Source organism: Charadrius vociferus, unplaced genomic scaffold (genome assembly GCF_000708025.1).
Source record: "Charadrius vociferus isolate BGI_N301 unplaced genomic scaffold, ASM70802v2 scaffold12, whole genome shotgun sequence".
Classification (NCBI taxonomy): Eukaryota; Metazoa; Chordata; class Aves; order Charadriiformes; family Charadriidae; genus Charadrius; species Charadrius vociferus.
This window is the reverse complement of record NW_009647422.1, coordinates 1,299,298-1,326,795: the sequence shown is the minus strand read 5'-3', so window position 1 is coordinate 1,326,795 and position 27,498 is coordinate 1,299,298. Positions and strand designations below refer to the sequence as shown.

At 44.4% G+C, this 27,498-nt stretch overlaps 1 protein-coding gene across 1 annotated transcript in view; it reads left to right on the top strand.

Annotated features, from left to right (window-relative positions):
* OBSCN (obscurin, cytoskeletal calmodulin and titin-interacting RhoGEF) overlaps positions 1 to 27,498 on the top strand; it is a 202,611-nt gene that overhangs the window by 15,756 nt on the left and 159,357 nt on the right. Inside the window, exons 5-16 of the mRNA XM_009880514.1 lie at positions 3,054 to 3,356; positions 4,378 to 4,644; positions 5,302 to 5,577; positions 9,286 to 9,558; positions 12,831 to 13,106; positions 13,848 to 14,123; positions 14,818 to 15,093; positions 20,105 to 20,380; positions 21,960 to 22,235; positions 24,604 to 24,873; positions 26,005 to 26,280; positions 26,759 to 27,034. Of these exons, the coding sequence (XP_009878816.1) occupies positions 3,054 to 3,356; positions 4,378 to 4,644; positions 5,302 to 5,577; positions 9,286 to 9,558; positions 12,831 to 13,106; positions 13,848 to 14,123; positions 14,818 to 15,093; positions 20,105 to 20,380; positions 21,960 to 22,235; positions 24,604 to 24,873; positions 26,005 to 26,280; positions 26,759 to 27,034 (3,321 nt within the window). The remainder of the gene's footprint in view (positions 1 to 3,053; positions 3,357 to 4,377; positions 4,645 to 5,301; positions 5,578 to 9,285; positions 9,559 to 12,830; positions 13,107 to 13,847; positions 14,124 to 14,817; positions 15,094 to 20,104; positions 20,381 to 21,959; positions 22,236 to 24,603; positions 24,874 to 26,004; positions 26,281 to 26,758; positions 27,035 to 27,498) is intronic.

Genomic DNA, 27,498 nt, shown 5'->3' with positions numbered 1-27,498 from the left:
TGGTTCTGCTGCAGTTCCGGTTTGCATGTGAACAGGTCACCAACTCTAGCCACCATTTGGGAAGGATAATACTGCTTTTCTCCTACCACCACCTCCAAGTTGGGATTACTCAGTGGTAAAAAGAAATGTTTAAATACAGGTTTATAACTGCTGTGTTATCTAAACTTGGTTGGGCACTCTGATCCTATTGAGCTAAAATGGGGAAAAAATGAGGCAAGTGTCACACTTAGCATTGTGGCAGTTTCTAAGGTATTTGGAAGTCTTTAACATCCAGCCAAGCACCTATTCGATGGGAATGACAAAGATCAGTTTGATTTTTGGACTCTGCTGTTTATGTTCTGAAGCAAGTGTTGATTCACGGAATAGAAAACGGTAAGAAGCTGCCTTCCCACAAACAGGTATCTCTGAAGAAAATATTACATTACCGCTTCTGATGGTAAGGTCAGGAGATCCAATTCCAGCGTCTAGTGTTCAGCTTAGTGCTACACTAATGGGACCTTTGGCATCTAGCTCTGACCAGCAGTAACTGACAGGCTGGTAACTGTGCACCCCAAAACACTTACGTGGCTATTTCTGTAATGAAGGAAAAGTGTATCACACTGAGGTTTCCTATTTTTACACTTTATGCGCATCTGGTTAGCTGCATCAAGAATCCCGTGTACTATGTTTGCATCTTTTTCAATTAGCTGGACGAGATCAGTGTTGGCTGTTTTAATAGCATTTATCAGGAAAGCAATGTTTATATTTTATTTGGTCAGTATCTTGCATTGTTGCCATGCCCATTTTACAGATGGGTAAACTGAGGCAGAGAGAAGCTCAGTTGTCCCAGAGTTCAGTTTTGAATCTAGGTTCATGGTACAGGCTCCCTCTAGAGTCATGAATACTTGAGTGTCTGCAATGTGAGATTCATTTCAAGGGAGGTGATTCTCCCCCTCTACTCCACTCTGGTGAGACCCCACCTGGAGTACTGTGTCCAGCTCTGAGGCCCCCAACAGAAGAAGGACATGGACCTGTTGGAGCGGGTCCAGAGGTGGACATGAAGATGATCAGAGGGATGGAGCACCTCTGCTGTGAAGACAGGTTGAGAGAGTTGGGGTTGTTCAGCCTGGAGAACAGAAGGCTCCGGGGAGACCTTATAGCCCCTTCCAATACCTAAAGGGGCTCCAGGAAAGCTGGGGAGGGACTCTTGATCAGGCAGTGGAGTGATAGGATGAGGGGGAACAGTTTTAAACTGAAAGAGGGGAGATTTAGATTAGATAATAGGAAGAAATTCTTAACTATGAAGGTGGTGAGCCCCTGGCGCAGGTTGCCCCGAGAAGCTGTGGCTGCCCCATCCCTGGAGGTGTTCAAGGCCAGGTTGGACGGGGCTTGGAGCAACCTGGGCTGGTGGGAGGTGTCCCTGCCCATGGCAGGGGGGGTGGAACTCGATGACCTTCAAGGTCCCTTCCAACCCAAACCATTTTGTGATTCTGATTTCAACCTGTCTCACACACCCTCTTTAAGCTGGGATGAATTGCTCCTGAGTGTGCAGTTCTCCATGGGATTACAGTTGGAGTCTGGATGACTGACTTAAACCAGACACCTAACTTTCTGACAGCCAAAATTAAATGAAACGAATCTTTTACTGTGCACGTAGATGTGTAACTAGAGCATATCAGGTAATTCCTAGCCTCTTGACTGTATCAGTGGCAGAACACAGTGAATAACTCTGATAGCATTTTAGCCTTCTCTAAAAGTTTCAAGAGGATTGAGACGGTGAACGTGAATCTTCCTTATGCATATACCTGCAGGGATACATTTGTGATCTCAGGTAACATAAAATAACCGCATCTCCATGATTGTAGGGTCTCATGGTAGAGACATTTATTTGTCATTTCCTTTTGAAGTTAATTCCCCAACCCCCATATGTGGCTCTGCATAAATTATTAAAGGAGAGATCCCCAGTGATAGCTACCGCTCTTGGGCGACAAAGTTACAAAAGACCTTCTGGGTGGGGGATAACATAAAATTCAGAAGCAGGACAGAGGACAGGTATCCAGATGAAAGCAGCTGCAGAAAATGGCCAAACCTGTGCAACAAGCAACGGAGATCTCTATGAGTCTAAAACCCACGTGCTGTTTATTCATGTCTCTCTCTTATCTCTGAAACGTCCCAGTTGTATAACGTTTAGCTGCTCTTTGTTGAAACCCACTGCGGATCTGGGCTGAAATGTTTAATTGTACATCTGGAATATGTTCTTGAGAAGAAATGGAGGGCATAGACTCCTGGCACAGGCTGCTTTTTATGAGACAGATTTCCACTGCTGCACAGGATGCTGCGTCTGTGGCAAAATATCACCCTGCTCTTTCTTGATGCAATGGTGCCTCACCACGCATTGGTTCTGTCCGGTGTATCTACGTTCCTGACTGCGGGGATGTGTATCGTTGAAATTCTGACAGAAGATAAATACCAGCACACTTCAAATATTAGTGCAACTAACCCTGTGCAATGATGTCGAGTAAGCGGGTGGACGCAGGGCAAAATTCTGCCGCCTCACCAGACTCATCCCATTGGTGCCTTTCTTTTTTTTTTTTTCTCCTGGATTCACCACAAGGAATTGGAACAGGAATTTCATGTGCAGAATTTTGAGCAACCTCTGATGGTGGTTTTACCCATCTTCTGAGTGAAAATAACAAGCTGAGTGTTAGTCTGCTTTACCCAGGAGCTGTATAGGGAGCAGTGTGGGTCTGTGTCTAGCACTGAATACTTAAGCCTACACCTTGTTCATTGTAGACTCTTTGTGCAGGCAGTTGTAATATTGAGTAGAAATCACATATGTTTAGCTGTGGAGGTAGGAGTATTGTACATCTTTGTGTAACGCAGCCCCAAAAGCATCTTCTATCCATTTTCTTGCTTTTCCATCTCACATCAATGCTTTGCGGAGGATTATTAAGCTAGAGTAGCATTTAGACCAGCACAAGCTCCAGGTTTTTTTCAGAGAGGCACAGTGGCTTCTGCACTCTGACATAAACTTCTTTCTTTGATTTGTTTGGTTTTCTTTTTCCTTTCTGCAGCTCCCAAAAAACCTCCCACCCAACCCCCAGCTGACCCTGTGGTGAAAAATAAAACAGAAACCTCAGTGACGCTAGCATGGTCCCCTCCAAAGATGGACCGCCCCATTCCAGTCGATGGCTACATCGTAGAACGCAAGAAACTAACTGGCTTCACCTGGGTGAGGTGCCATGAGTCTCACGTCCCTGTCCCAGAGTTCACGGTGAGCAACCTGTCAGAAGAGGCTGACTATCAGTTCAGGGTGTCTGCAATCAACGCCTACGGACAGAGCCCCTTCCTGGAGTTCCCAGGGAGTGTGCACCTTGGTGAGCACAAAACCGTCATATAATGGGTCAGTCTGTGCTGATCTGCCCTAAAGTTGTTTCCTGTGACTTTGAAGAGGGTAGAGTAAGTGCACAGCAAAACCTTTTTCCCTTCACTGCTAGTTCTCCTGTCTCATTTCGACCACTGACCATCGCAAAAGTGGTGGTGGTTGGGTTTCTGTGATAGAGGTGTGAGATATTCCAATATCTCACATCAGGCTGTGTGAGAGGCAGAGCTCTCTGCAGTGGACCTTAAACGTCTAAACTTTTCTTCTCGACCTGGTACGAAATGAAAAATTGAGGTGGTCTTATAATTTTCAATATATAAATGAGATATCGAACTTGCACCTAGGGTGCAAGTTTATGCCCTTTATGGGTGATCATACTGTCGTGAAAACCAAGTTCTAGTCAGCCTTTCTTTTATCTTAGAGTGTCTAGGCAAAATGTGGGGTTTTTACTTTATTTCTAGGGTGCCAACGAGCCCGTAGAATCATAGTGTGCAATGGGATTGCTTCTTCCTTCGCTTCATTGCACTGGACAATATTTGCACAGACTTTGATCATACCATGTTTTGTTATTGTGTCATCTTTTTCCTCCAGCTATCCGAACATGCCTGTGTTTTCCTAGAATATCTAGAAGTGACTAGCAGCCTGGGTGGCCTTCTTAGGATCCTTCTGAAATCTAAGAATAATACTGGTTATTAAATAAATAGCACACTTGTTGGGGAACCTAGGTGTTTCAGGCTTGTTATGCCTTTAAACATCTTAGGGGGAAAAATCAGTAAAATATGTCTGTTGTTCTTTTGCTGTAGAAAGAGGACTCACCTTAATGTCAGAGCGTAGTTACCCGCAGCTGTAGAAATCAAATCCTGCTGACCTGCCTTCAGTGCACACAAATCGTATAAGGCTGCAGGATTTTATTCTCATGTTTTGTTTACCCCAAGAACTTCATTCTTAGGAAGGACTATTCTCCAGCGTGGCAGTCTTGTGCCCTTTGGTCTCAAATATGTGTTGTTCTTGCCTAGAACCTGTCCTGGCAGTGAAAACGCCCCTGACAACTGTTGAAGCTGTACCTGGAGGGGATGCCCTCTTTACTGTTGACCTCACGACAACGTGTTCCGGCACTTGGTACCTTAATGGTAAAGTCTTACAGGAAAGTGAGACCTACATCATTAAGAGAACCCAAACTACTCACACCCTAATCATAAAGAACGTCACCAAGAACGATGATGGAGCAGAAGTAAAATTTGTTGCAAATAACGTTGACACCAGCACCAAGATGAGAGTGAAAGGTATTTAGTTTGATCACTGTCCTTCTTCCTTCCAGTCAAGGGCCCGTCGCTGTGATGTGATGATTAGAACTGGGGCCGGAGGCTTCCACTGATGAAGGAAGTACCTGAAATTGCATCATGTGAATTAATGTGGGTCCTGGTAATGACCTCACCATGGTAGCACATAGTTCAGAGTGAATCTGTGGGTCTAACGAGCTGGTTGGTATCCGAACCAGACTGCTTGACATCAGCACGTGAATTTCTGTAGTTCACAACCATCAGTGAGTGGACTCTGTCACCAGATCTACCACTGAGTCACCTCAGAGGAGGAATTTCAGCTCCAGGTTTGGCTAGTCTTTCTTATTGGGATGGTGACATTCAAAAGTAAAGGAGCACTAATTAATAAGAGTTGTTTTCCTTGGAGGTTTTTGAGTCTGCCATAGATGTGTGTGATGTAAAAGTTGGTATGATGTAACTCAGTTTAGCATTGAGGGTTGGGTGCTCCAGCCTTCCTCTATGAAGTGAGGATAACATCTGTATCTACCCACATTGCATGGCAAGAGGTAATGGAAGGACATTAATTTTGCTTGACTTTGGGTGAAAATCTCTGCAGAAGCATGTATCAGGGACGTGTTATCTTGATATAACTTGAAATAATGAAGCCTTTGTTCCTGACAGGTGCTGCAGTGAGATTTACTAACAAGAGCAGAGATATAGAAAAGGTCTCTGCTCGGCTGCGGGAGGACGCCAAACTTCAGGCTGAGCTTTCAGAAGCAGAGGCTACTGTGAAGTGGATGAAGGATGGGAAAGAGCTCAAGGCCAGTGAAAAATACGAACTTCAAACTGTGGGGAAGAGGCACATCCTGAAAATCCGCAACACTGCAGCAGAGGATGCTGGAGTGTATGAGTGCACCTGTGAAGGGGATAGAATGCTCTATCAGCTTTCAGTAAAAGGTATGTGGCTGCCTGGGCTGCTTTGCGTTAATGTCCTGCTCCTACCCTAAGCCGGTAGAGTCATCAAGGGACAGAAAGGGAACGCTCCAGACGTGGCGCGTGGAGTTGTGGTAACTCTTCATCAACATCTAGTGCTGAGAGTGTCTGTAGTCCCAGAGTAGGAGAACTTGGGAGTAAACTTAGGATCTAACACCATCTCAGCGGTAAGAGCTGTGCTGTCACTCACACTGACATCTTGTTGTTTCATGAGATTGATGATGGGTAGTGAAAAGTTGCTCTCGTGATGAAGAGATGCAGCCACAGGGGCAGGACATGATGCACGTGGTCCCAGGTCTGCCCTTTACTTGCTGTGTGATATCGGATGAGTCACTGAGGAGCTACTTCAGCTCTGATTGAAGTCTGGATGGACCAAGATCATCTTGGCCTTGTGGATTTTTTTTTTTTTTGTAAGTTTGTGGTTTTGGTTTTTTTTTCTTCTCTGTCAATACCTTGGTGAATAAGACCTTTTCAGGTCACGTTGGATGACTTGACTCATTGCTATTTGCAAGATATTCAGATGGAAGGCTGTATAGGACAAGCAGCGTAATGTCATTCTCTTAATGTTTCCTGCTTGTTAGATTTGAACCAGCACTGTTTTGTAGCTGCCCTGTAGTTCGGCTGTTCCTGCTTTCATGGCAGTCCCTTCCCTCCTGATCACCTGCCACCAGCTGGGGGGGCACATCCACCCCCAGAGCGAGACATGGAGTCTTGAACCTTTACCCTGAAACCAACAGTGTTAAACCTCCTTCTCGCACGCCCTCCCATCTGTGCAAGCTTTTATGAACTAGTTCATAGGAGAGTTTCCTCTGCCTTGGGTGGGAGCAGGTTTTGGCTAAAAAGCCCCATTGTATCCCCATACCATTCCTACTGAGTATTATCTAGATGTCTGCTGAGGTTCAGAGTATACAACCTGACTCCAGGACAGTCCAGCCTGTTGTCAGACATAGTCTGGGGTGAGCTCTGTAGCTATTCTGCTTTGAACTGCCAAGTTCACTTTGTAGAGCCGTTTGATTTCTGTATTCTGTTCCATAACTCACCCCTCACCTTCTCCCCAGCAATGATCGCACTGGTTCTACACTGAGTATCTGTGAGGTGCTTCACCATCTTATTCTGCTGGCTTCTCGCCCTGCTTGGTTTCTGTAGAAACAACAAAGCCCCAGAGCAATGCATGTATTTTGCATTTGATGACTTGCTTGCTTGGTTATTCTCAAAGAGCAAACTCAAAAGAGGCACGAAGAGAGCTGAAAGAAATAATTACAAAATGTGACTACATTTATGGAGGGAGGAATTTGCTGTCTACACTTGGCAGCTGTTCTTAATTTGAGTTTTCTTTTCTTTCTCTCTCTCTCTCTCTCTCTCTCTGCCTCTTTAGCATAATTTTTCACACTGGCAGATCTTCCCACAGATTTGATTGAATTAGCTGATGGACGTTTCCATGTGCTTTTTACTGTAACGTGACTATCAAAGGCGTAATCAATGCTATTATTTTATAATCTGTGTTGACAAGCTGTAAGTTAAACATCTGCTGTTGGTAGCTTGATTCCCGGAGAACCAGCTCTGATCTATCTCATCCTTGTAGGATGAGGCTCAGAAATGCCATTCCAGTATTTTACCTTTCAGCATTGCCACTTTTTATCTGTTCCTCCTGTAAATCCGGCACAGCTAGCTGGTGAATCGTTTGATGTGTAGGTCAGCTGCCTCTGGCACGTGGGCATCACCTGGCTGCCGAGAGGCCACCACGCTGAGCCACGGCCAGAGGCGTGTCACTCGCTGGGCCTCCTGCCCAAAATTGCCCCGCTAGAAAATGCACTTGCCATTTATCACTGCAGTCCCTCCGCTGCCATGAGACTTCACGTGCCAGGCATCCTCTGACACGTGACCTCCTGCGTCGAAACGCGACATCTGAGAAGTCTCCTTCAGACTGCGGTGGTTGTATTTTTCACTCTAGTTTTCCAGGGAAGTGAAAGGTGCATGAATGAACTGATCTCTCTCTTCTCCTTCCCAAAACTTTTAACCTGTGGGCTGAGTTCCAGTAATGCTGGTGGAGAAGGAGAAGGCTGAGCAGTGTTTGGCCCCTGCAGGCTTCATGGGCGTAGGTGGTTGGGTAGAGGAGAAGCCCTACTGAAGGGAAAGCTCCACCATTGTGAGTCATTAAAGAAACAAGTGGAAACAGCGGGTTCCAAGAAAAAACAATTTAAAAAAGAGATTTTCCCTGGTTTAAATGCTTCTGATATGACTTCTTTACCCATAGACAGTGCTTCTAATAAGCAGCCTTAGTAAACCCTAGAAAATTGGGCCAGTAGGGTTGTGGAGAGGTCGAACACAACCTCCTGTCTCTGCCAGAAGCTGGTGATTGAACAGAGTCCCTTGAAAATGAGAATTGGAGAGGCCCTCGGCTGCACCATCACGTCCTTCCCATCGCTTTCCTTGTTTGTTTGCTCATTGGGTATTTCTTAGTCTTAGATCGGGGGAGATTTGAGACTGGGGTTTTCTTTTTCTTTCTTACCTGTGTACTGCTTGGCAAATCAACTCACTCTTCATCTTTAGGTCTCCAGACTCTGCCACTGTAGAAGCCAGTGAATATCGGTTCCCTATCAAATATTTGTCTGTAATTAAAAGTGCTACTGCAGGCTTGGAGAAATCTAACGTACTAAGGAAACTAAATGCAAAATCCATCCTTGTGGGTAGGGTATCTGAGCGAAAGGGGAACCCCTGTGTGCTTCACCAGACATAGCAGTGATGATAACACCTTTGGAGCGAAAGTCTGAGTCACACTTAGCTGGTCCAGAGCGTGGACCATAACTGTTTGTTGCAGTACCGGCAGTGAAAGCTAATAACTGCTTTTGGCAGGCATTCTGCAGGGAGTTATTAATTTGTGTTGCGCAAGCATGCTCTTGGAATTAGGGAAAAAATACATACATAATCAAGGCTTGGATTTTAGTAGCTTTGACTGCACAGTCCCAACAAAGTGACTTGATTGTGTGTGTTGTTTTAAAATAATATGTTAAGAAGATGTTTGAAAATTAATTCCATTCTCTAGAGTAAAATAGGACTCCGGTTTTAGGCTCGTATTTTTAGGTAAGATACTGGTGGGTCTTTGAATCTTTGCCTTGAGGCAATTGGTGACTCAATTATTCCACTATGTGTTAATATGGTGCCAGATTTATGATTTACCTTCTATGCTCCAGTTAATTTCCAGGAATAAATTTCTTTTCATTTCTGTCCTCTGTGATATATCTGTATAGATTTTTAATTTATTATAATTTAATTTATCTAGATTACTTTTTAGTTGATTTATTTGCCAGGTGGTTACAATACAATGATTGAATAGCCTTCATTGCTTTTCCTCCTGTTTGCCTGTGTCACATCTTTCCTCACTTCTCCCAGATATTTTCTTTAATCCCTATTGACTAGGACTTCCTCTCCCATTGGCTCAGCCTCCTGTGTTGTATGTGCTCTGGTTTTTGGATGTATGATAATCAGGTGTATGGTTTATAAAGGTTGGATTTTGGCTGCTTCTGCATTAGAACCTAGTAATTAGATCCATAATTAAACATAAATATTTGGTCTTATGAAAAAATAATACCTAAAATAGATGTAAGTGTTGTCTATATTTACTGATGTCCATGCAATTCTTTACCAACACTGTGTGTCTAATTTTTGTTTCAGCACTTGCAAACTTCATAAACAAAGAGAAAACTGGAGGAGTTATCAGGGCTGTCTCTGGAAAACAGGCTGAATTTGTTTCTGAGACCTCTGAGGCCAACATCATGGTTAAGTGGTACAAAGATGGCAAAGAAATCACAGCCAGCAAGAAATTCACCATGGAAGATAAAGGAAAACTGCATAAGCTTGTGGCTTCAGCTGTGACGAAAGAAGATGAAGGGACATACACATGCAAAATTGGAGATGATACCCTTATTTTTGATTTAAAAGTCTCAGGTAAGTATAATGCAAATACAGGACCAGAGTCTGTGTTAGAAACTCGGGACTTTGTTCATTATAGTTGTCTTACCCTGTAAATTGCCAGGGCCAAGACTGCACAGCCCTATTTCAGACAGTCTGACCCTTACAGTGGTCCTCATGCAAATCCACAATATGGGCAAATAATAAAGCGCTGCTGTTATGTGTTCGAGTCAGCACAAGCTTTTACTAGGGCTGGAGTCCTGGCTCAAACACCCTGCTGGCTGAACAGGGCTGGGAGCCGCAGCTGGCCTTTATTCTTTCAGCTCAGGGCTCGCCCCAGTGTGTACATTATACCTCCTGACTGAGGTGGTCCTAAAGTCTTATTGTGAAAGCCCTGTGTCCTCCTGCGACAAGTCTAACTCCTGATTTTGAGAGTTAAGCCTCTCCTCCTGTTCCCAAAGGACACTGTGATCGCTGAGACATCTCCCTGCGGTACTGTAAGAGAATCATTAGTTGATGGCACATGCCCATCAGAATAAAGCACGTGCTAAAGCACGTGGCTGTCAGGTCAAGCCCAGAACAGAAATGCTTGTCGCTGACGCGTTCCAGTCCAGGATGAAGCCAGAGTATAAAATGACACAAGAATTTATCTGTGAAATTCAATACCTGTGAAATTCAACCCATTCAATTTGCATAGCCTGGTGGGAACCTTTCTTCTAAAAGTGGTTCTCTGACTTATGTGTGGAGACTAATTTTTAACCCAGTCCTAAGTTACAAATTGAAACTCTGCTGAAAGCTTCTCATGGTGTGTCTACCTGCAGCACTGAAATGCAATTTAAGAGAAGTAACAACTGAGTGCTTGTCACCTGTAACAGACCATCCATGTCACTGTGATGCTGTCCATCAGCTAATTAAAAGCTCAGCAGCACCGATTAATCTAGCACAGCACTAGTCTTGAGCGATTGCTACAGGGTTTACTGAGCTAGAAAGTTTGCTTCCGGTTCACAACTGGTGTTTGCTCAGGTATTCACTCTGCCTCCACTTCTCTTTGGCTGAGAATCCAACATTATGCAATTTCACTTTGAGTGTAATCTGTAGTCCCTGACTTCACCCATTGAAAAATTGGTCTAAAAGAGCCAACCAGGCTCTATCCAAACTGAATGATGCGGAGTGAAGGGTGACCCCAAAAGGCAATTTATACCATCTGCTTTATGCTGTCTGATGAGCACTAAGATGGATTTTAAAAGTGTTTTGGAGCTGCCTTTGTCTGAACATCAAGTACAGAGGAAGCCTACATAATGACCCGAGACTGGATGCCTGTTTGATGACCACGTGTAGTTGAGGTGAATCTCACCTGTAACTCCTGTGACAAAACGTCCCATGGCTCCGACCAAGACGACTGGTATCTGCTAAGTAACTGTGCATCTCCATGAACTTTTGGGTGAACAAGGGTTGAGTTACAGCGTGTTAACAAAACCTTAGCTACAGCAACTTCCACCTGGTTTCATGTGTCACCATAAAATGTTTCCAGAGTGCTAAGAAGCACTGCACAGTCAGGGGGTGGCCTTAAGGCAGGGAAGTAATCTGTCTTTATGCTGATGAGTTACCCCAATAATCTTGAACTGCAGAACTCTGGAGGGACTGTCCCTCCTTGGTCATCTAAGCTTTTAAAAATAGATCAGTCCTAATGATTATTATTTTTAATTAAATATATGTTCTGTGATGCCACAGACGTGCCTGGCACGGGCGTAGCATAGCAATTGTCCTTGGGATACTCAGTGACTGAAAACAACAGTTGCTTCTTCTAAAAGAAATGCAACACTACGCTAAGGTTGGTTATAACTGACAGCCATCAGCTTGCTCTTCAGGCAAGGGCTGGCCTGTTGGAGCGATGGGTATGAAATACCTGACATGCTCATCAAATATGGCTCGTTAGCTTAGGGATGGGGTGTGTTGGATAGGTTTGCTCATGTTTTACACGCAAGGTGCCTGTCCCTGCCTAGTTGCCTTCATTTTTACCCCTAGAAATACACTTGCAAAAACCCTGAGTTGATAAAAATGCGTTATTGTTGCTGCATACATGACACACGCTTATACGTGTGGCCACCAGTCAGCAGAGTCTGAGCTGAGGTATCGAAGCAGGAACGTCTTCCGCTTGAGCTATACGAGTTGTGAGCAGTTGTGAGCTCTTTACTGTGAGGATCAGTTTCAGCAGAAAGATGTGACACTATTGGCTCAATATATTAACTTAGTCCTCTTGAAGTTGGAGAATATCTTCTCAATGAGATTATCCTATATGTACCCTGATCTGGTCTGGGGAAGAGTTAGTCCAGTGGGACTGATATTTTGAACATGGGGCTGCAGGAATGGGCTCAGAAATATTTAAAGAAGGCTTCTCATCACTCCCGATAAGATTTTCTGAGACTTCTTTGGTCTTTTCAAAGCTGGTGGTGTACTCAGGCATCAATACATATTCCCGAGAGCTTGACTGAAATCAGAAACAAGGAGTGGTGATTAAAGTATCAGCAACTTGAGGGCATCTCAGCTCAACTTGATTGAAAAGATCCAGGAGGATGTAGGAGAGATGAATGTGATTGCACTGTAACTGAGAGCAATTATCTGAAGATCAGAGAAGGAGTTTGCACCATCTGTCAGAATGTTGGGCATTAATATTCTTGTGTGTGATCAGACAGGAGCTGTGAATTCAAGCACACGTCAGGCTTTATGGTCTCATGATGTTGGGCCAGGTTCGGCTCATGGCTCTGGTAATAGAAACTACCTTGTCTGTGCTCTGTAAGAGTTTTCATGCCTGACTTCTGAAAGGGCGGCAGAAAATGAATGCGCATCAGTTAGTTGGATTTTGGTCATGAATCCAGGTAGGCATAGATCCACATCTATCTAGAATTTAATAAGACTGGTATTAATGCCACAGTGCGTAGACCTAATAGGCTGATATAGTATAAATGATTCATCAGTACCCAGCTCCCAAACTGGCGACCATTATGTACGAACTCTCTGGATGATTTATAACTTGGACAATGAGTTCTCCAGTAGAAAGAACACTGCTGTATCTCCAGAGGGACTATTCTGACCCATAACCGCAGTTTATTGCCATAACTGTTAACACTCTGTCATAGTTATGTTGCAGTCGTACCGTGCACACACAGGTACGTTTATACCTCCAGAAGTGAAACTTGATCCACCCGAGTATGAGTAACAATGGCATAATGACCAGTCATTACCATATCTTAATATTGTGCTGATAAACCTGAATCAAGTCAGAAACTGCTTTCTCTTTTTCTTTCCAGATGAAGCTGTTAATTTTGTCAACAAGCCCAAAACAACTCCAGAAATATTGGTCAGTCCTTCTGAAAACCTTGAGCTGGTGTGTGAGGTGTCAGCTGCGAGCGGAGCCGTGGTATGGAAGAAAGATCAAACTGAGGTGAAACAGGACCAGAGGACAACAGTCATCTCCCAGGGGACACACCGCAAGCTCATCATCAAGAAGGTGACACAACAAGACCAAGGGAGCTACACCTGTGAAACGAAGGATGATAGAACAACATTCCAAGTCAAAGTCAGAGGTGAGAAAATGCTAGAAATGCCCAAGATAAAGGAATATTCCATTTTGGGTCGTATCTTGCATTTGGAGGATCATCTCACAACCTCTCTGGGGTGAAATACTTCAGCTGTAGTACTTGATTTTCAGCCAACTGTCATATCAACACTTTATACACACACTTTCACATCCATGACTAGTTGTTACCACAAAAAAAATGATGGACAAGGATGGTAACTTCTTCACCTCTCACAATTAGCTGATGTGTCTGCAGAAAAACTCCTGCAGAACCACAATGTGAGCCATAGCAGAGGTGCAGGGATAAGTAAAAAGGGACTGGGAGGTGTTTGAAGAGCTCTGATTAGATGGAGAATGATTGAACTTGAGTGACCTGAATAGCAAAAGAGTAAGGGTTCCTGGCTATGAAGATACAAGAACTGTTCCCTTCTGATTCACTGGAAGCTTGGAGAGGCACAGGAAGGGGAAAAAAGAGAAGAAGAAGGAGGGTTCAGGCAGCACTTGTTGATACTTTAATTCCCAGGTTCAAATCTGTGCTGAAATTGTGAGGCTTTTGACTTTATCCCAGAATTCCCATACACCTATTCACCTCCAATCAGCAAAATAGAGATGAAATTGCTTTCATGTCTTAATGGGCCATCATGATAGTACCTGTCAGGGGCATGTATAGTGAAATAGGGGAACTTGATTAAGCACTGGAGGAGACAACTGCAAAAAGCTATGTGTGACTATTGTGGCTTTCTTACAGAGACAGAAGACGTGTTTACAAACAAGGAGAAGGTGCAGAAAGAAGTGAAAGCTGCACTATCAGAGAACGCCACGCTGAGCTGCGAGGTGGCCCAGGAGAAGACCGACGTGAAATGGTACAAGGAGGGGAAACTGATCACCTCGAGCAAGAAGTTCAAGCTGGAGTCGGAGGGCAAATCGCGTCGCCTGGTGGTGGGTCAGGTGGAGAAGAAAGATGCTGGGGAGTACACCTGCGAGGCTGCTGGCCAGAAATTGACCTTCAAGATTGTTGTCACAGGTGGGAGATCTGTTCGTTCTCATCACAGAAAGGTCCAGGACTTCCCTTTATAACAGAGCAAAATCAATCCCTGTCCAGGCTCCAGGGTCTGTGTAGCGTAGATGTTCATTGACTAGTGAGGGAGGTCAGGACACCAGCTTGTGTGCATCCATTGTCACACAAACGTCTACAGGCAGATGTCTTCATCTGTGACCTGAATCCCACTCAGCAGTCCTTCTGTTTTCTGATTTCCAAGTAAAGAAAAAATAGACAAGTTTAAACATGCTGTTGTGATTTGTATGGGAAAAGGTAAGATCAGCTCTGAGATGTGTGAGAAAATAGGTCCAGAAGAAGCAGGAAAATGGGTATGCTCAAGAACTACCTAAATTGGGCAAGGCTTACATAAGGATCCCAGTGGCAGATGAGATGGGGACATTATTTGTGCATTACATTGTGGAAGAAAAAGTCTGATTTCTTGTGGAGATGGGAAGAACCTTAACTCCTGGGGCAATGGTTCAGTTTGCTCAGAAATGGCTGATGTGTTGTCCCCAGGCTGTCCAGAGGGTCACGTCCCATCTGAGTGTACCTTTGTTGTAGGGGTGACCATTCCGAAATAACAGAGCTGTGGAATTTGTCATGTTTTTCATTTGGGTTTGCACACTTTGGGCAGAGCGAACATATATGTGGTTTCTATATGGTTTCTCCCACCCTACAGAAGCAGAGGATGCATTTGTCAACAAGGACAAAGTGAAGAAAGAGGTGAAAGCTGCACTAGCAGAAAACGCCACACTGAGCTGCGAGGTGGCCCAGGAGAAGACCGACGTGAAATGGTACAAGGAGGGGAAACTGATCACCTCGAGCAAGAAATTCAAGGTGGAGTCGGAGGGCAAATCGCGTCGCCTGGTGGTGTGTCAGGTGGAGAAGAAAGATGCTGGGGAGTACACCTGCGAGGCCGCTGGCCAGAAACTGACCTTCAAGATTGATGTCACAGGTGGGAGACATTTTTTGGTTTATATTTCATTGCCTTTTCTTTGTGTCTGGGTGTCTTCTCCTGTTTTCTCTGTCAAAATATTAGAAATGCTGTTAGACCAACATCAGAAAGTACCATTTCAGCAAGGTTATGTAGGGCTGGGTACATCTACTGGTTACCTGTAGGTATCCTCATATCAGCTCCTCAACTCCCTGTTCGGTTCCTTAGGCTCCAATAGCAAATCAAGAGTTCTTGTTATTGGGGACTGTGCTAAAGGACCTCTTCCAATTTGATCATCAGTGTTGCTATTCCTCCTCAACAATTGCTAGTCATTCACAAAAGTCTCAGTTTTCTTCCCCCTTCAATTCATCTTTCCTCTACGTGTCCTCCTCTAAACCAGGAAATCACTTCACAGTCTGACTGTGCAGACATATGTGTGAACACAGCCTCATAACTCCGTGCACCCTGAAACTTTTGTGGGTGATGAACAGAAATAGACACAGATATGTGCAACTCGAATTATGATTTGTATTTAACAACTTTTCATCCAGCTCTTTCCCTACGACATCTTTCATTAGCAGCTGTGATTTGTAAAGCGATGAGAAGTGGTGCAAATGCTTGCCTACCAAGCGGTATTTAAACAGTAGTGTTTATACAATCCCTACTTTATTGTGGCTGCATTGAGAAGGTTTGGGAGTAAATGGTAGCACATTGTCCTAAAAATTTCAGATGACGGCTCATTTCAAGTTCTACAACTGTAACGATCAGTCAGGAGTCTTGGAATGTTTATTTATATTTGCGTTTTTCTCCTTAACAACCTGATTCAATACTGAGTCTCTTCTTTCACTCTGACTACACTGGAGATTTCTTTGGTCTCAGTATATTTTGCAAGAGGTCCAGTAAATTTTATCTCGAGCTCTAGGCAGCCATGGATGTGTCAGCTGCATTCTGGGTGATCATTTCTGAATTGGATGGTAAGAAAGGGTTTGGTTTTGCTTTCTTCATATCCATAATGCTTCGCTGTCTTTGCAGCCAAATCCCTCTCTGTTAACATTACACTTCTTGCCTCACATTCTGAGCTGATCAGAACAAGGAATCTGTTTTCTCCTCTGCTTTCTTACGGCGTCAAACTTACTGGGACCATAATGCTGGCAGAGGTCTGGCATTTAATCAGTTATGTGGCAGAGCAACTGCGTTGGGAGTCTATTGACTTTCCTGCTGGAGACCTGAAGTCCTTGCTGGGCATAGCTCGCGTGCTGTTCCGTTGGAAAGGTTGCAGTCTTTACTGCTCTCCCACTGTCTTGGGGCATCCTGCTCCCTCTGTCTTCTATGTACAACTGCTGCTGTAGCATAAAGCTTTGCTGTTCCCGATAGCATATATTGTAAGCCATCAGCTGTTATGTGTCTCCACTCTGCGTGAGGCACACAGGGTGTGAGTTGGGGCACTTCGGCTCTTCTTCATAAATTATGTAGCTCATGCTTTTTGCTCGGGGAACTGCCAGTTTCAATGATGGATGGATCACAGTAAAGCTAGATTCCAGAGGCGTCTTTCAGAGAAAATAGCACATGGACCTTGACAGAAAGACCACGGCACGGATTGGTATAAACCAAATTCATGCTCAGCTGCTGAAATCAGTTCATACATTACTGCAGAGAAAACGCAGAAGTTTAGTGCTTTTACACTTGAATTTCTCTAGCTGAGGGCTATTCTTAGCTGTCTGCCTCAGAAACCAAAGGTTTTCAGTTCTCTCTCAAACCGGATGACTTCAGGGCTGCACAGGGTAATGTAACACCTTTCCCTCTCTGTTGTAAGCGGAGAGTGCTTGCCTAGCTACCGTTGCTGTATTTCTCCTGTGTACAACTGTAACATGACAAGCAAGTCCTGCACTCACGGGAAAATGATCTAGTGTGAAAGTCAGGAGGGATTATGAGTACTCTGAGTGGTTGGCTCTTTCGCTGCAGAAATCCTCATCTTACTAGATTATCCCAAAGTGCAGTGGCTTTCTGAGTCTTAATTTATCCTGTTACCATTGCACTCGGAAAGGTTTTCAGGGTTCCTGTACTCCAGGGCTCTGCTCGTAGCACAAAACCGTCCCTATTTAAGGACAGCTTGAAGGTTAGATGCTCAGTGTTGAGTATTGTGATGCAGCTATGGCTTTTTGGCTTAGTATTAACGGAACCAGGTGCTGCAGACCTTGGGACTGGGCTAGACGTGTAGCCAAAAGAGCTGACTCTTCAATCTCATTATTTCAAGATTCATGGTATGCAGTCAAATCCTTATTTATAGGGGACCAAACCTCCGTGTCCTGAAAAAGGTTTTCCTCAGTTCCAATGCAACATCGCTAACCAACTGCAGCTGAGGTTGGAAATGTCATCGGAGTACTTGTTTAACTTCAAAATAAGTTTCTAAGACAAATTACTGGCTGACGTAAATCACTTCGTAAGCTGATTAAAAGATTTGGTCACATTTTCTATTACTATAAAAATGTTTGATATTAAAGGGCAAGAATGCAGAGGACAAGCGAGCATGTGGAATATTCCTGCCCTGTTAACTTAAAATTTTAAATACAGAACCCATTTACACAAAATGGTTTGTAACTCGTTTGTGTAGCGCACTCTGCTTGTTCACAATCCAAGTTGTAGATGGAAGTTGAAACATTTGTATTTTTGCAACCGGTTTTGAATGCAAACCGTGGTGTGTGCTTGAGCTCTTCTAGCTATTAAAGCGCTGCTTAACCTGCAAGTGGGCTGACGTGTGCCTTTGAGGAGCTCTGCATCGCCCAGCGTACACCATGTCTGCTGCCTTGTTAACGAAACGTTAATGACACCCCCTTACCCGCCTTCTACAGCCAATATAAACAGAGGAGCTCAAATTTAGAGTGTGTAAGCTGGGTTCCTGCTTCGGCTTGCTCCCTGTAGGATCTCTCTCTTTCCATGGACTGTGCAATATTGATCCAAGCCTGTGCTGTGGATCCCAGGATTGCGTGTAGTGCCGTGGTCAGCAGTGTAGGAACTTGACCTGAACTTACCCCTGCTCCTTGTCCTCCCAGGCAGCTGCTGCCACTCAGAGTACAGACATGACTGAGATGGTATGCAGAGGAGAAAGTCATCAAGGAGGAGTAAAGGATGGCACTAGGAGGCTGCAGGGAGTCACTGAGGTGGAGGAAGGCAGAAGGACAGGTTATGGAAGTGCAATGTGCCCTGGTGGCCAAGAAGGCCAATGGTCTCCTGGGGTGCATTAAAAAGAGTGTGGCCAGCAGGTCAAGGGAGGTCATCCTCCTCGCTCTGCTCTGCCCTGGTGAGGCCACATCTGGAGTACTGTGTCCAGTTCTGGGCTCCCCACTACTGGAGAGATTCCAGCAGAGGGCTATGAAGATACTCAGGGGACTGGAGCATCTCTCTGATGAGGAAAGGATGACAGCCCTGGGTCTGTTCAGCCTGGAGAAGAGAAGAGTGAGAGGGGATCTCGTCAATGCTGATCAATATCTAAAGGGCGGGTGCCAAGAGGATGGGTCCAGGCTCTTTTCAGTGGTGCCCAGTGACAGGACAAGGGGCAATGGGCATAAACTGGAACACAGGAAATGGCATCTCAACATGAGGAAAAGCTTCTTTCCTTTGGGGATGGCAGAGCACTGGCACAGGCTGCCCAGAGAGGCTGTGGAGTCTCCTTCTCTGGAGATATTCAAAACCCTCCTGGATGCTTTCCTGTGCAACCTGCTCTGGGTGACCCTGCTTTAGCAGGGGGCTTGGACTAGGTGATCTCTGAAGGTCCAACTCTGACCATGCTGTGATTCCATGAAGGGGTTCACCATCACTGCCAGGGAAAACCAGGAACCTCCCAGGTCACCTTAACCAGGTAACCCAGGTGCTTGAAGCTGGGTGGATGAATTATCTTCCATGCTTGCGCTGCAACTGAAGGTCAGTGGCAACGCAATACACTTGCTAGTCCAGTGTTTATCTTTGGAGCTTTTGCTTCTCTAGCAGTGAAATCATGGACTTCAACGCTCAAGTACGTACCTGGGACCCAAATAGGCAAAGGCAGCCTGTGCTAAATGCTGGGCGGTTGTTGCTGTGTGATGTCAATCACGTAGGCATACCAGAAATATTTTACACTTCTTATGCAGTTATTTCTTAAGGTAAATCAGTGGGGGGAAAAAAGCAGAAGCCCATTTATTTAGAGTCTACCTGTCCTCCCACATCTCACATGTACACTAATATAAAAGCTAACGGTGACCACGCCAGTTGCTGGTAAAAGGAGAACCAGGTAAAACAATCATTAAAGTAATTGATAAAAGATGCAATTTATCAGTCAGTCCTACTTAGCAAGGTGACAGCTGAATCTTTTCAATGCATATAACTAACCACTAATTACACAAGGTATTCTTTTGATGCCAACTGCACTTGTTGAGATGGAAGTTCTAAGTAGTGCTGTGGAAGAAAGTGACTTTAAACACTTCGGTCTTGTTGCTTGTGTTAAGAGAAGATTCCTTACGGCCAGTTTTCTGAAAAATTAGATTTTCATGGAAAAAAAAAAATATATTCAAATTTTATAGGCCAGTTTTATGTATAACGTAGGCCAAGTACTTTTCCATATTAAGAACTATTTTTTTGAAATTGAGTTACAAGATACCTTCTGAACAACTCCCATTCTTAATCCAAAATATTAAGATGCTGGCAAATTCCTGTAAATAATATGATAGTGAAGGTGGCAACTCATAACTGTGGTATATTTGGCTAGTTCCAAATGTGGGGTGTAGCAATATAAAGACACAAAGGGAGAAATTTATCTTTGTCTTCATTATAAGAAATTTGAAAATGAGGTGCTGGAGCTGTTCGTGAAGACTAGTTAGAGAGGTATGATAATTATATGGACTGTGTTTTGAGGGTGCATTGTTCTATGTGATAAAAAGAACTGCAAAGTAATGTGACTTACAAGAAATTATCCTGTAGAGCACCTATGCAGAATACACGTAGTATCTTCTTGTCGAAAGCTATTTATATCTTCCCCCCCCCAAATGTTTCCCTATTTCAGAGGCAGAAGATGCATTTGTCAACAAAAAGAAGGTGCAGAAAGAGGTGAAAGCTGCACTAGCAGAAAACGCCACGCTGAGCTGCGAGGTGGCCCAGGAGAAGACCGACGTGAAATGGTACAAGGAGGGGAAACTGATCACCTCGAGCAAGAAGTTCAAGGTGGAGTCAGAGGGCAAATCGCGTCGCCTGGTGGTGTGTCAGGTGGAGAAGAAAGATGCTGGGGAGTACACCTGCGAGGCCGCTGGCCAGAAACTGACCTTCAAGATTGATGTCACAGGTGGGAGATTATAGAATTGTAGAATCGTTTTGGTTGGAAGGAACCTTTAAAATCATCAAGTCCAACCATTAACGCATCATTTCCAAGTTACCACTAAACTCTGCACCACATTTGCCTGTCTTAAATATCTCCAGGGATGGTGACTTCACCACTTACCTCGGCAGCCTGTTCCAATGTTTGATAACCCTTTCTGTGAAGTTTTTCCCAATATCTAATCTAAACCTCCCCTGGCACAACTTGAGGCCATTTCCTCATGTCCTGTTGCCTGTTACTTGGGAGAAGACACCAACCCCTATGTCGCTACACCCTCCTTTCAGGTAGTTGTACAGAGCGATAAGGTCTCCCCTCAGCCTCCTTTTCTCCAGGCTGAACACCCCCAGTTCCCTCAGCCACTCCTCATAAGACTTGTGCTCCAGACCCCTCACCAGTTTTGTTGCCCTTCTCTGGATGCGCTCCAGCACCTCAAAGTCTTTCTTGTAGTAAGGGTATGCTCATCCTCATCACAGAAAGGTCCAGGACTTCCCTTTATGACTGAGCAAAATCAGTCCCTGTCCGGGCTCCAGGGTCTGTGTAGCGTAGATGTTCATTGAGTAGTGAGGGAGGTCAGGGCACCAGCTTGTGTGCATCCATTGTCACACAGATGTCTACAGGCAGATGTCTTCACAGAATCACAGAATGGTTAGGGTTGGAAGGGACCTCTGGAGATCATCTAGTCCAACCCCCCTGCCAGAGCAGGGTCACCTACAGCAGGTTGCACAGGACAGCGTCCAGGCGAGTTTTGAATGTCTCCAGAGTGGGAGACTCCACCACCTCTCTGGGCAGCCTGTTCCAGTGCTCCACTACCCTCAAAGTAAAGAAGTTCCTCCTCATGTTAAGATGGAACTTCCTATGTTCAAGTTTATGCCCATTACCCCTCGTCCTATCACTGGGCGCCACTGAAAAAAGACTGCTCCCATCCCCCTGGCATCCTCCCATTAAGTATTTGTAAGCATTAATAAGATCCCCCTCAATCTTCTTTTCTCTAGACTAAAGAGACCCAAGTCCCTAAGCCTTTCTCCATAGGAGAGATGTTCCAATTCACCTGTGACCTGAATCCCACTCAGCAGTTCCTGTTCTTTTGTAACTTCAGAGTAAAGAAAAATTAAATGAGTTTACATATTCTGTTGGGATTTATATGGATAAAGGTAGGGTCAACTCCCATATGTGGGGGATAAAAGGTCTGGAAGTACCTTGAGTGGTCAAGGCTTACACTGGAGTCCCAGTGGCAGTAGAGATTGGGTTCTTTACATGTGCATTACATTAAGGAACAAAAAGTCATATTTCTTGTGGATCCATGGGGATGGGAAGAACCTTAACTCCTGGGGCATTTCTTCATTTTGCTCATAAATGGCTGATGTGGTGTCCTCGGGCTGTCCAGAGGGTCACTTCCTGTCTGAGTGTATCTTAGCTGTGAGTGGAACCATTCCAAAACAAGTGAGCTATAGGAAGGTCTCATAAGCAGGATTTAGCATTTTGTTGTGAACATTTTGGACAGTGTGAGTATACCTGTGATTTTGAAATGTCTTCTCCCACCCTACAGAAGCAGAAGATGCGTTTGTCAACAAGGACAAAGTGAAGAAAGAGGTGAAAGCTGCACTAGCAGAAAACGCCACGCTGAGCTGCGAGGTGGCCCAGGAGAAGACCGACGTGAAATGGTACAAGGAGGGGAAACTGATCACCTCGAGCAAGAAGTTCAAGGTGGAGTCGGAGGGCAAATCGCGTCGCCTGGTGGTGGGTCAGGTGGAGAAGAAAGATGCTGGGGAGTACACCTGCGAGGCTGCTGGCCAGAAACTGACCTTCAAAATTGATGTCACAGGTGAGGGATTATCAGATTACACATCTTTTTGCTGTATCTGTAAAGTTTCCTAGTGACATAGACTTACTTCCAGCCTTGGCTTATATGGGTCTGCAACAGAACTTAAGTGATTATTCTTAAAGTTTAATATTAAGGACATGTGTTTGGATGCTTTGAGAAAGAGGAAAGTCCACTTTGGCTGATATTCTTTTCCCGATTTTTGACCAGGAATGGTTATTAAGAAAAATGATGAAAGAACAAGACAAGCATACAACAACCCTTCCATGCTTTAGGAGTCTGTAGTTCCACTCTAAGAATCTGTAGTTTCCATCTTTACTGGGACAGAGTTTTTCTACCACATCTATACAAGACGTGGCTTTGCTGAGAGAATTTGCCAATATGACTTCATGAGGGAATTGCACAACATATAAATTTCAAGTGTGAATTCACATCAGTAGCCAGTAGTTTGTGTATGCTGGTGAATCATCAAAGCATACATTTCTGTCCTTGCTGCTAGTTATTTTGGTGGAAAATGGTACCCAGTGCTTCGTTTCCCATCTTCCTTGCCTCTGTCTTGCTTGAAAGGGTTATGAGGAAAAAATACCTAAAGTGAGGGTAAGAGCCAAAATGAATAAATTATCCTGTAGGAGAACACTTTCTAGGAACACTGGCTTGTTTTCTTCAGAAGAGTGATACAAAGAGCTCCAAAACATGAAACACACTTTGCATCATGGCCCCACTTCTTCCCTTGTCTGCATGTATTTCTGCTGCTAGAGTACCCTTTGCTCGGTGTCTCAACCTCCTTCATCAGCTCGGATCCAGCCTGACTTTTGGCAAATCTTGCTTTATTACTACAGTTCCTGACCGCAGAGACACAGCTTTCCAGTAGTGTTCTCTTTTCCTCCATTCCTTATTTATATTTTACCTTTTAAAGGATTTTAAAGGGCAGTTACACTTTTTTTTTTCGCTGGCCTTGCTGATCTTTTCCTTCCTGCTTTTCCACCAGTTAAAATGTAGATTCTGAACACTTTAGTGTGAGGATACCAGGTCCCACATTGAGTCTCAAACAAGTTGTTTATCTTTTCTTCCTTAATCAGTTATCATAACTTGTACAATTTTTTAGTTCCAAATAAGTGTGTTAGAGAGATATTTTTGTTAATTCCTCTATTTGCTTTAGACTAGATCATCTTATGATCCCTATATCCAGGGTTATTTCCCATGCCCAGCTTCTAAAATTATGTTCTTGGAACTTACAAAAAACCACCCTAAAATCAAATTACTTTTTTTAATTCAATGTCTGTCTGCCTGATTGGAGAATTTGACAGCTATTACATCTGGAAATCCAAGATCCTGCTGGCACAGCTCCAGCGGAGGCAACCAAGATGATTAGGGGACTGGAGCACGTCATATTTGTTCAGGTTGGAGAGGAGAAGGCAAAAGGGAGCTTTTATTGCAGCCTGCAACCATCTAGTGGGAGGATATGGAGTCCACAGCTCCACGTTCTTCTCAAAGATTCATGGCAATAGGAGAAGAGGCAAAGTATACAAGTCGGAACATGGGAGGTTCTGAAAAGATATTAGGAAAGACTTGCACCATGAGGGAGGTCAAGCTCTGGAAGAGGAGCCTTAAGGCTGTGGGACCTCCATCACTGGAGGTATTCAGAACTCAATGGAACATGGCCCCGAGTAACTCAATGTAATTTTATCTGCTGTGAGTGGGGAAGTGGGACTGGATTACCTCCAAACATCACTCCTAACCTAAATTGGTTTATGACTGTGATTTTGTACTATTAGTAACACGTGATCTGTAGAATATATCTGGGAAGTGATGCTGTTCTATAAGGACACAACTCCATAAATCTTTGTGAAGGTAATCCAGTCGTTATGCATCTATTTCACAAACTTTATCGTTTTTTTCCTGAAAATTACTTGGACCCAAATATAAGGACAGTGCTGGCAAATGAAAGATCCTGCCTGGAGTATGTCCTGTTTTCTGTGAATATGCAGCCCAGTCTTTCCTGCGAGTGAACAGGACCTGCCCTGCTTCCCCAGGAGAGCCCATCCTGCTTGGCTCGCATAGACCGACCGTGCAGAGTGTGTGTAGGAAAGTGGTGTAAGCCTAAAGATCAGGCATGGCAGTTCTTCTTGCTGCCCAAATGAGCAGCAGACAGAAACTGTGCTGTCTGGCAGCAAGCTGTTCCTACCAGTGCTTCCTCAAGCATATGCTTAACTCTGCCTCTATTAGCCTTTTTAATTTTACAGCTGCTTTATTTAAACTGTAATCTACCAGCTAGTCTCCCACTGAAAACCCAGTACCATGTGATCTTGGAGGCAAAGCTTTAATTTTCATGGGCTTCTTTCCAGATTTTTCCTTCTTTCCAATCTTGCAGATGATGTGTTTGAACACAAAGACAAAGTGCAAAAAGAGGTGAAGGCAGTGCTGAAGGAGAACACCACACTGAGCTGCGAGGTGGCCCAGGAGAAGACCGATGTGAAATGGTACAAGGAGGGGAAACTGATCACCGCGAGCAAGAAGTTCAAGGTGGAGTCGGAGGGCAAATCGCGTCGCCTGGTGGTGGGTCAGGTGGAGAAGAAAGATGCTGGGGAGTACACCTGCGAGGCCGCTGGCCAGAAACTGACCTTCAAGATTGACGTCACGGGTGAGTGAATTTGCGGCATCTCTGGTTTGCATCCTGAAAAATTCAAAGGAGAGAAAAGTTATGTGGCTTGGCAAATTCCATCTCAGCAGGCAGTGATGGAGCCAGAATTTAAATTCTGCTGCTTTACTCATGCGGTTGTGTTCAGGCTGTTAGATCTGTCTCCCTTCTTTGAAAACTAAGAACACAGTGGATTTCCGTAGCCCAAGCCCAGGGCAGGTTGAAGATCACTGGGGGATTTCCCTGGGAATATGGTGGAGATGCACTGTTAGCAAAATGAGAATTCAATAATTGCCGGAGAAATTAAAGGACATAGAAAATCTTCTGAGCACAAGTGGTCTCTTGTGAATGCTCCTTCCTTAAATAATGTGTCTCTTTATTATGGAGGAAACCTTTTTATTATGGCCTCTGTGAACTAAGAGGAAATACTAGAACTGGAGTCAGAAGCTGTAGCTGAGGAAACCAGGTCACTTCACCATGACATTAGGATGAACAGGATTTAACCTTGATATCCGTCAGTTGGATCTTGATGAACTTAAAGAAAATTGAGGAGTTCATACATTAGATTGCTTTTGGATTCTGGCGTGGCGCAGTGCTAAGCGAATACCATGGGGGTTGGCTAATTTTCATTCGTTAGAGAAACATAGTTCTGGTACGGTGCATCTTTGGAACGTTTGGGAAATACAGATATAGACACAGAATAGGCTCCTAAAGTTTGTTTTCCAAGACTAGCTTTGCTTGTGCTGGCAAAGCAAATCACAGCTCTTGGGTGGTTTGGACAATTTAATGCTTGTCCTCTTACAGCAAATAGACTTCTCAGAGACTGCGTCCACTGGTGTGCTGCTGGACATTGGGATATGTGAACTTCTTTTCTGTGGGTTTTGGAGAATGACAGTGGTGGAAATGAAAGCAACTTTGGAGCCATCTAAGCTGTCTTGGACTACCAGTAAAGGAGCCTTTCACCAGCACTTGATGTAATTCAAATGTTAACATTCAGTTGACAGTGTTGGCAGGGAATATGAATGGCAAATTCGTTTTCACCACCACAATCCAAAGACTAATGTGTGCATTTGGGAAGGGGTGGGTGTGTGGAAGATCAATTTTCTAAATCTGCCCCTGTACCTTTAAATCCAGAGGCAGAAGATGCTTTCGTCAACAAGGAGAGGGTGAAGAAAGAGGTGAAAGCTGCATTATCAGAAAACACCACACTGAGCTGCGAGGTGGCCCAGGAGAAGACCGACGTGAAATGGTACAAGGAGGGGAAACTGATCACCTCAAGCAAGAAGTTCAAGGTGGAGTCGGAGGGCAAATCACGTCGCCTGGTGGTGTGTCAGGTGGAGAAGAAAGATGCTGGGGAGTACACCTGTGAGGCTGCTGGCCAGAAACTGACCTTCAAGATTGACGTCACGGGTGAGAGAAGATTCTTTGGTGCAGCCTTCCTATTTCTGGAATATTTAGAAAAATGGATATTATTGTATATCTTCTATGTAAAACATTATAAAACCCTTAAAATAGGAAGCTGCATCCTTGAAAACCTTTGGGAGCTCCCCACCTCTGTAGGAACAGGGCCATGAGCAGGAAAGTACTGATTGCACATCTCCATCCCCACATGTTGGTGCAACCAGAACAACTCTGCAATGTGGCTGATTCTCAGTGGATTTCAGAGTAGGGTCATAGTGAAGAGTGGTAGGGTGTCTGCCCAATGTCTGCACTCAAAACCAAAAACGAAACACAAAAACTCACCATGAAGCAGTTTGAATGTTCTACCAATAGTCCTAGATACGTATTGTCAAGTCAGAGGCATGGTTTCTAGTGTTACATGTAACCCATGGTATGAGGATCACGCAACATCACACCATGGAGACACTCTGATATTCTCTCTTTTCAGAGCCAGAAATTGTGTTTACAAACAAGGAGAAGGTGCAGAAGGAGGTGAAAGCTGCACTATCAGAAAACACCACGCTGAGCTGCGAGGTGGCCCAGGAGAAGACCGACGTGAAATGGTACAAGGAGGGGAAACTGATCACCTCGAGCAAGAAGTTCAAGGTGGAGTCGGAGGGCAAATCGCGTCGCCTGGTGGTGGGTCAGGTGGAGAAGAAAGATGCTGGGGAGTACACCTGTGAGGCTGCTGGCCAGAAACTGACCTTCAAGATTGATGTCACAGGTGAGAGAAGATTCTTTCTCCCTTTTTCCTGTTCCTAGAATATTTAGAAAAATGAATATTATTTCATACGATTTTTTCCTCTGATGCTTCAAATTTTTGGAGAACATCATTGAGCTGGCCTGGCTCTGATTGGGAAATAGGACAAAGAGTTACAAATACAGTTCTCTATATATTCTATGTAAAACTTTATAAAATCCCTAAGACAGGGAGCTCCATCCTTAAAAATTTTGGAGCTACTTGTCACTGTAGGAACAAGGCAGTGAAAAGAAAAGTAGCGACTGCATATCTCCATCCACACGTTTGTAAAACCAGAACAATTCTGCAATGCAGCTGATTCTTAGCGTGTTTTAGAGAAGGGTCATGCTGGAGAGCCGTTGGGTGTCTGCTTGAATGTCTGCACTCTTTTTCTTTCTCTTGGAAAAGCTCATTTCAGCCTGGGGGTGGGATATGACAGTAAGGCTTGA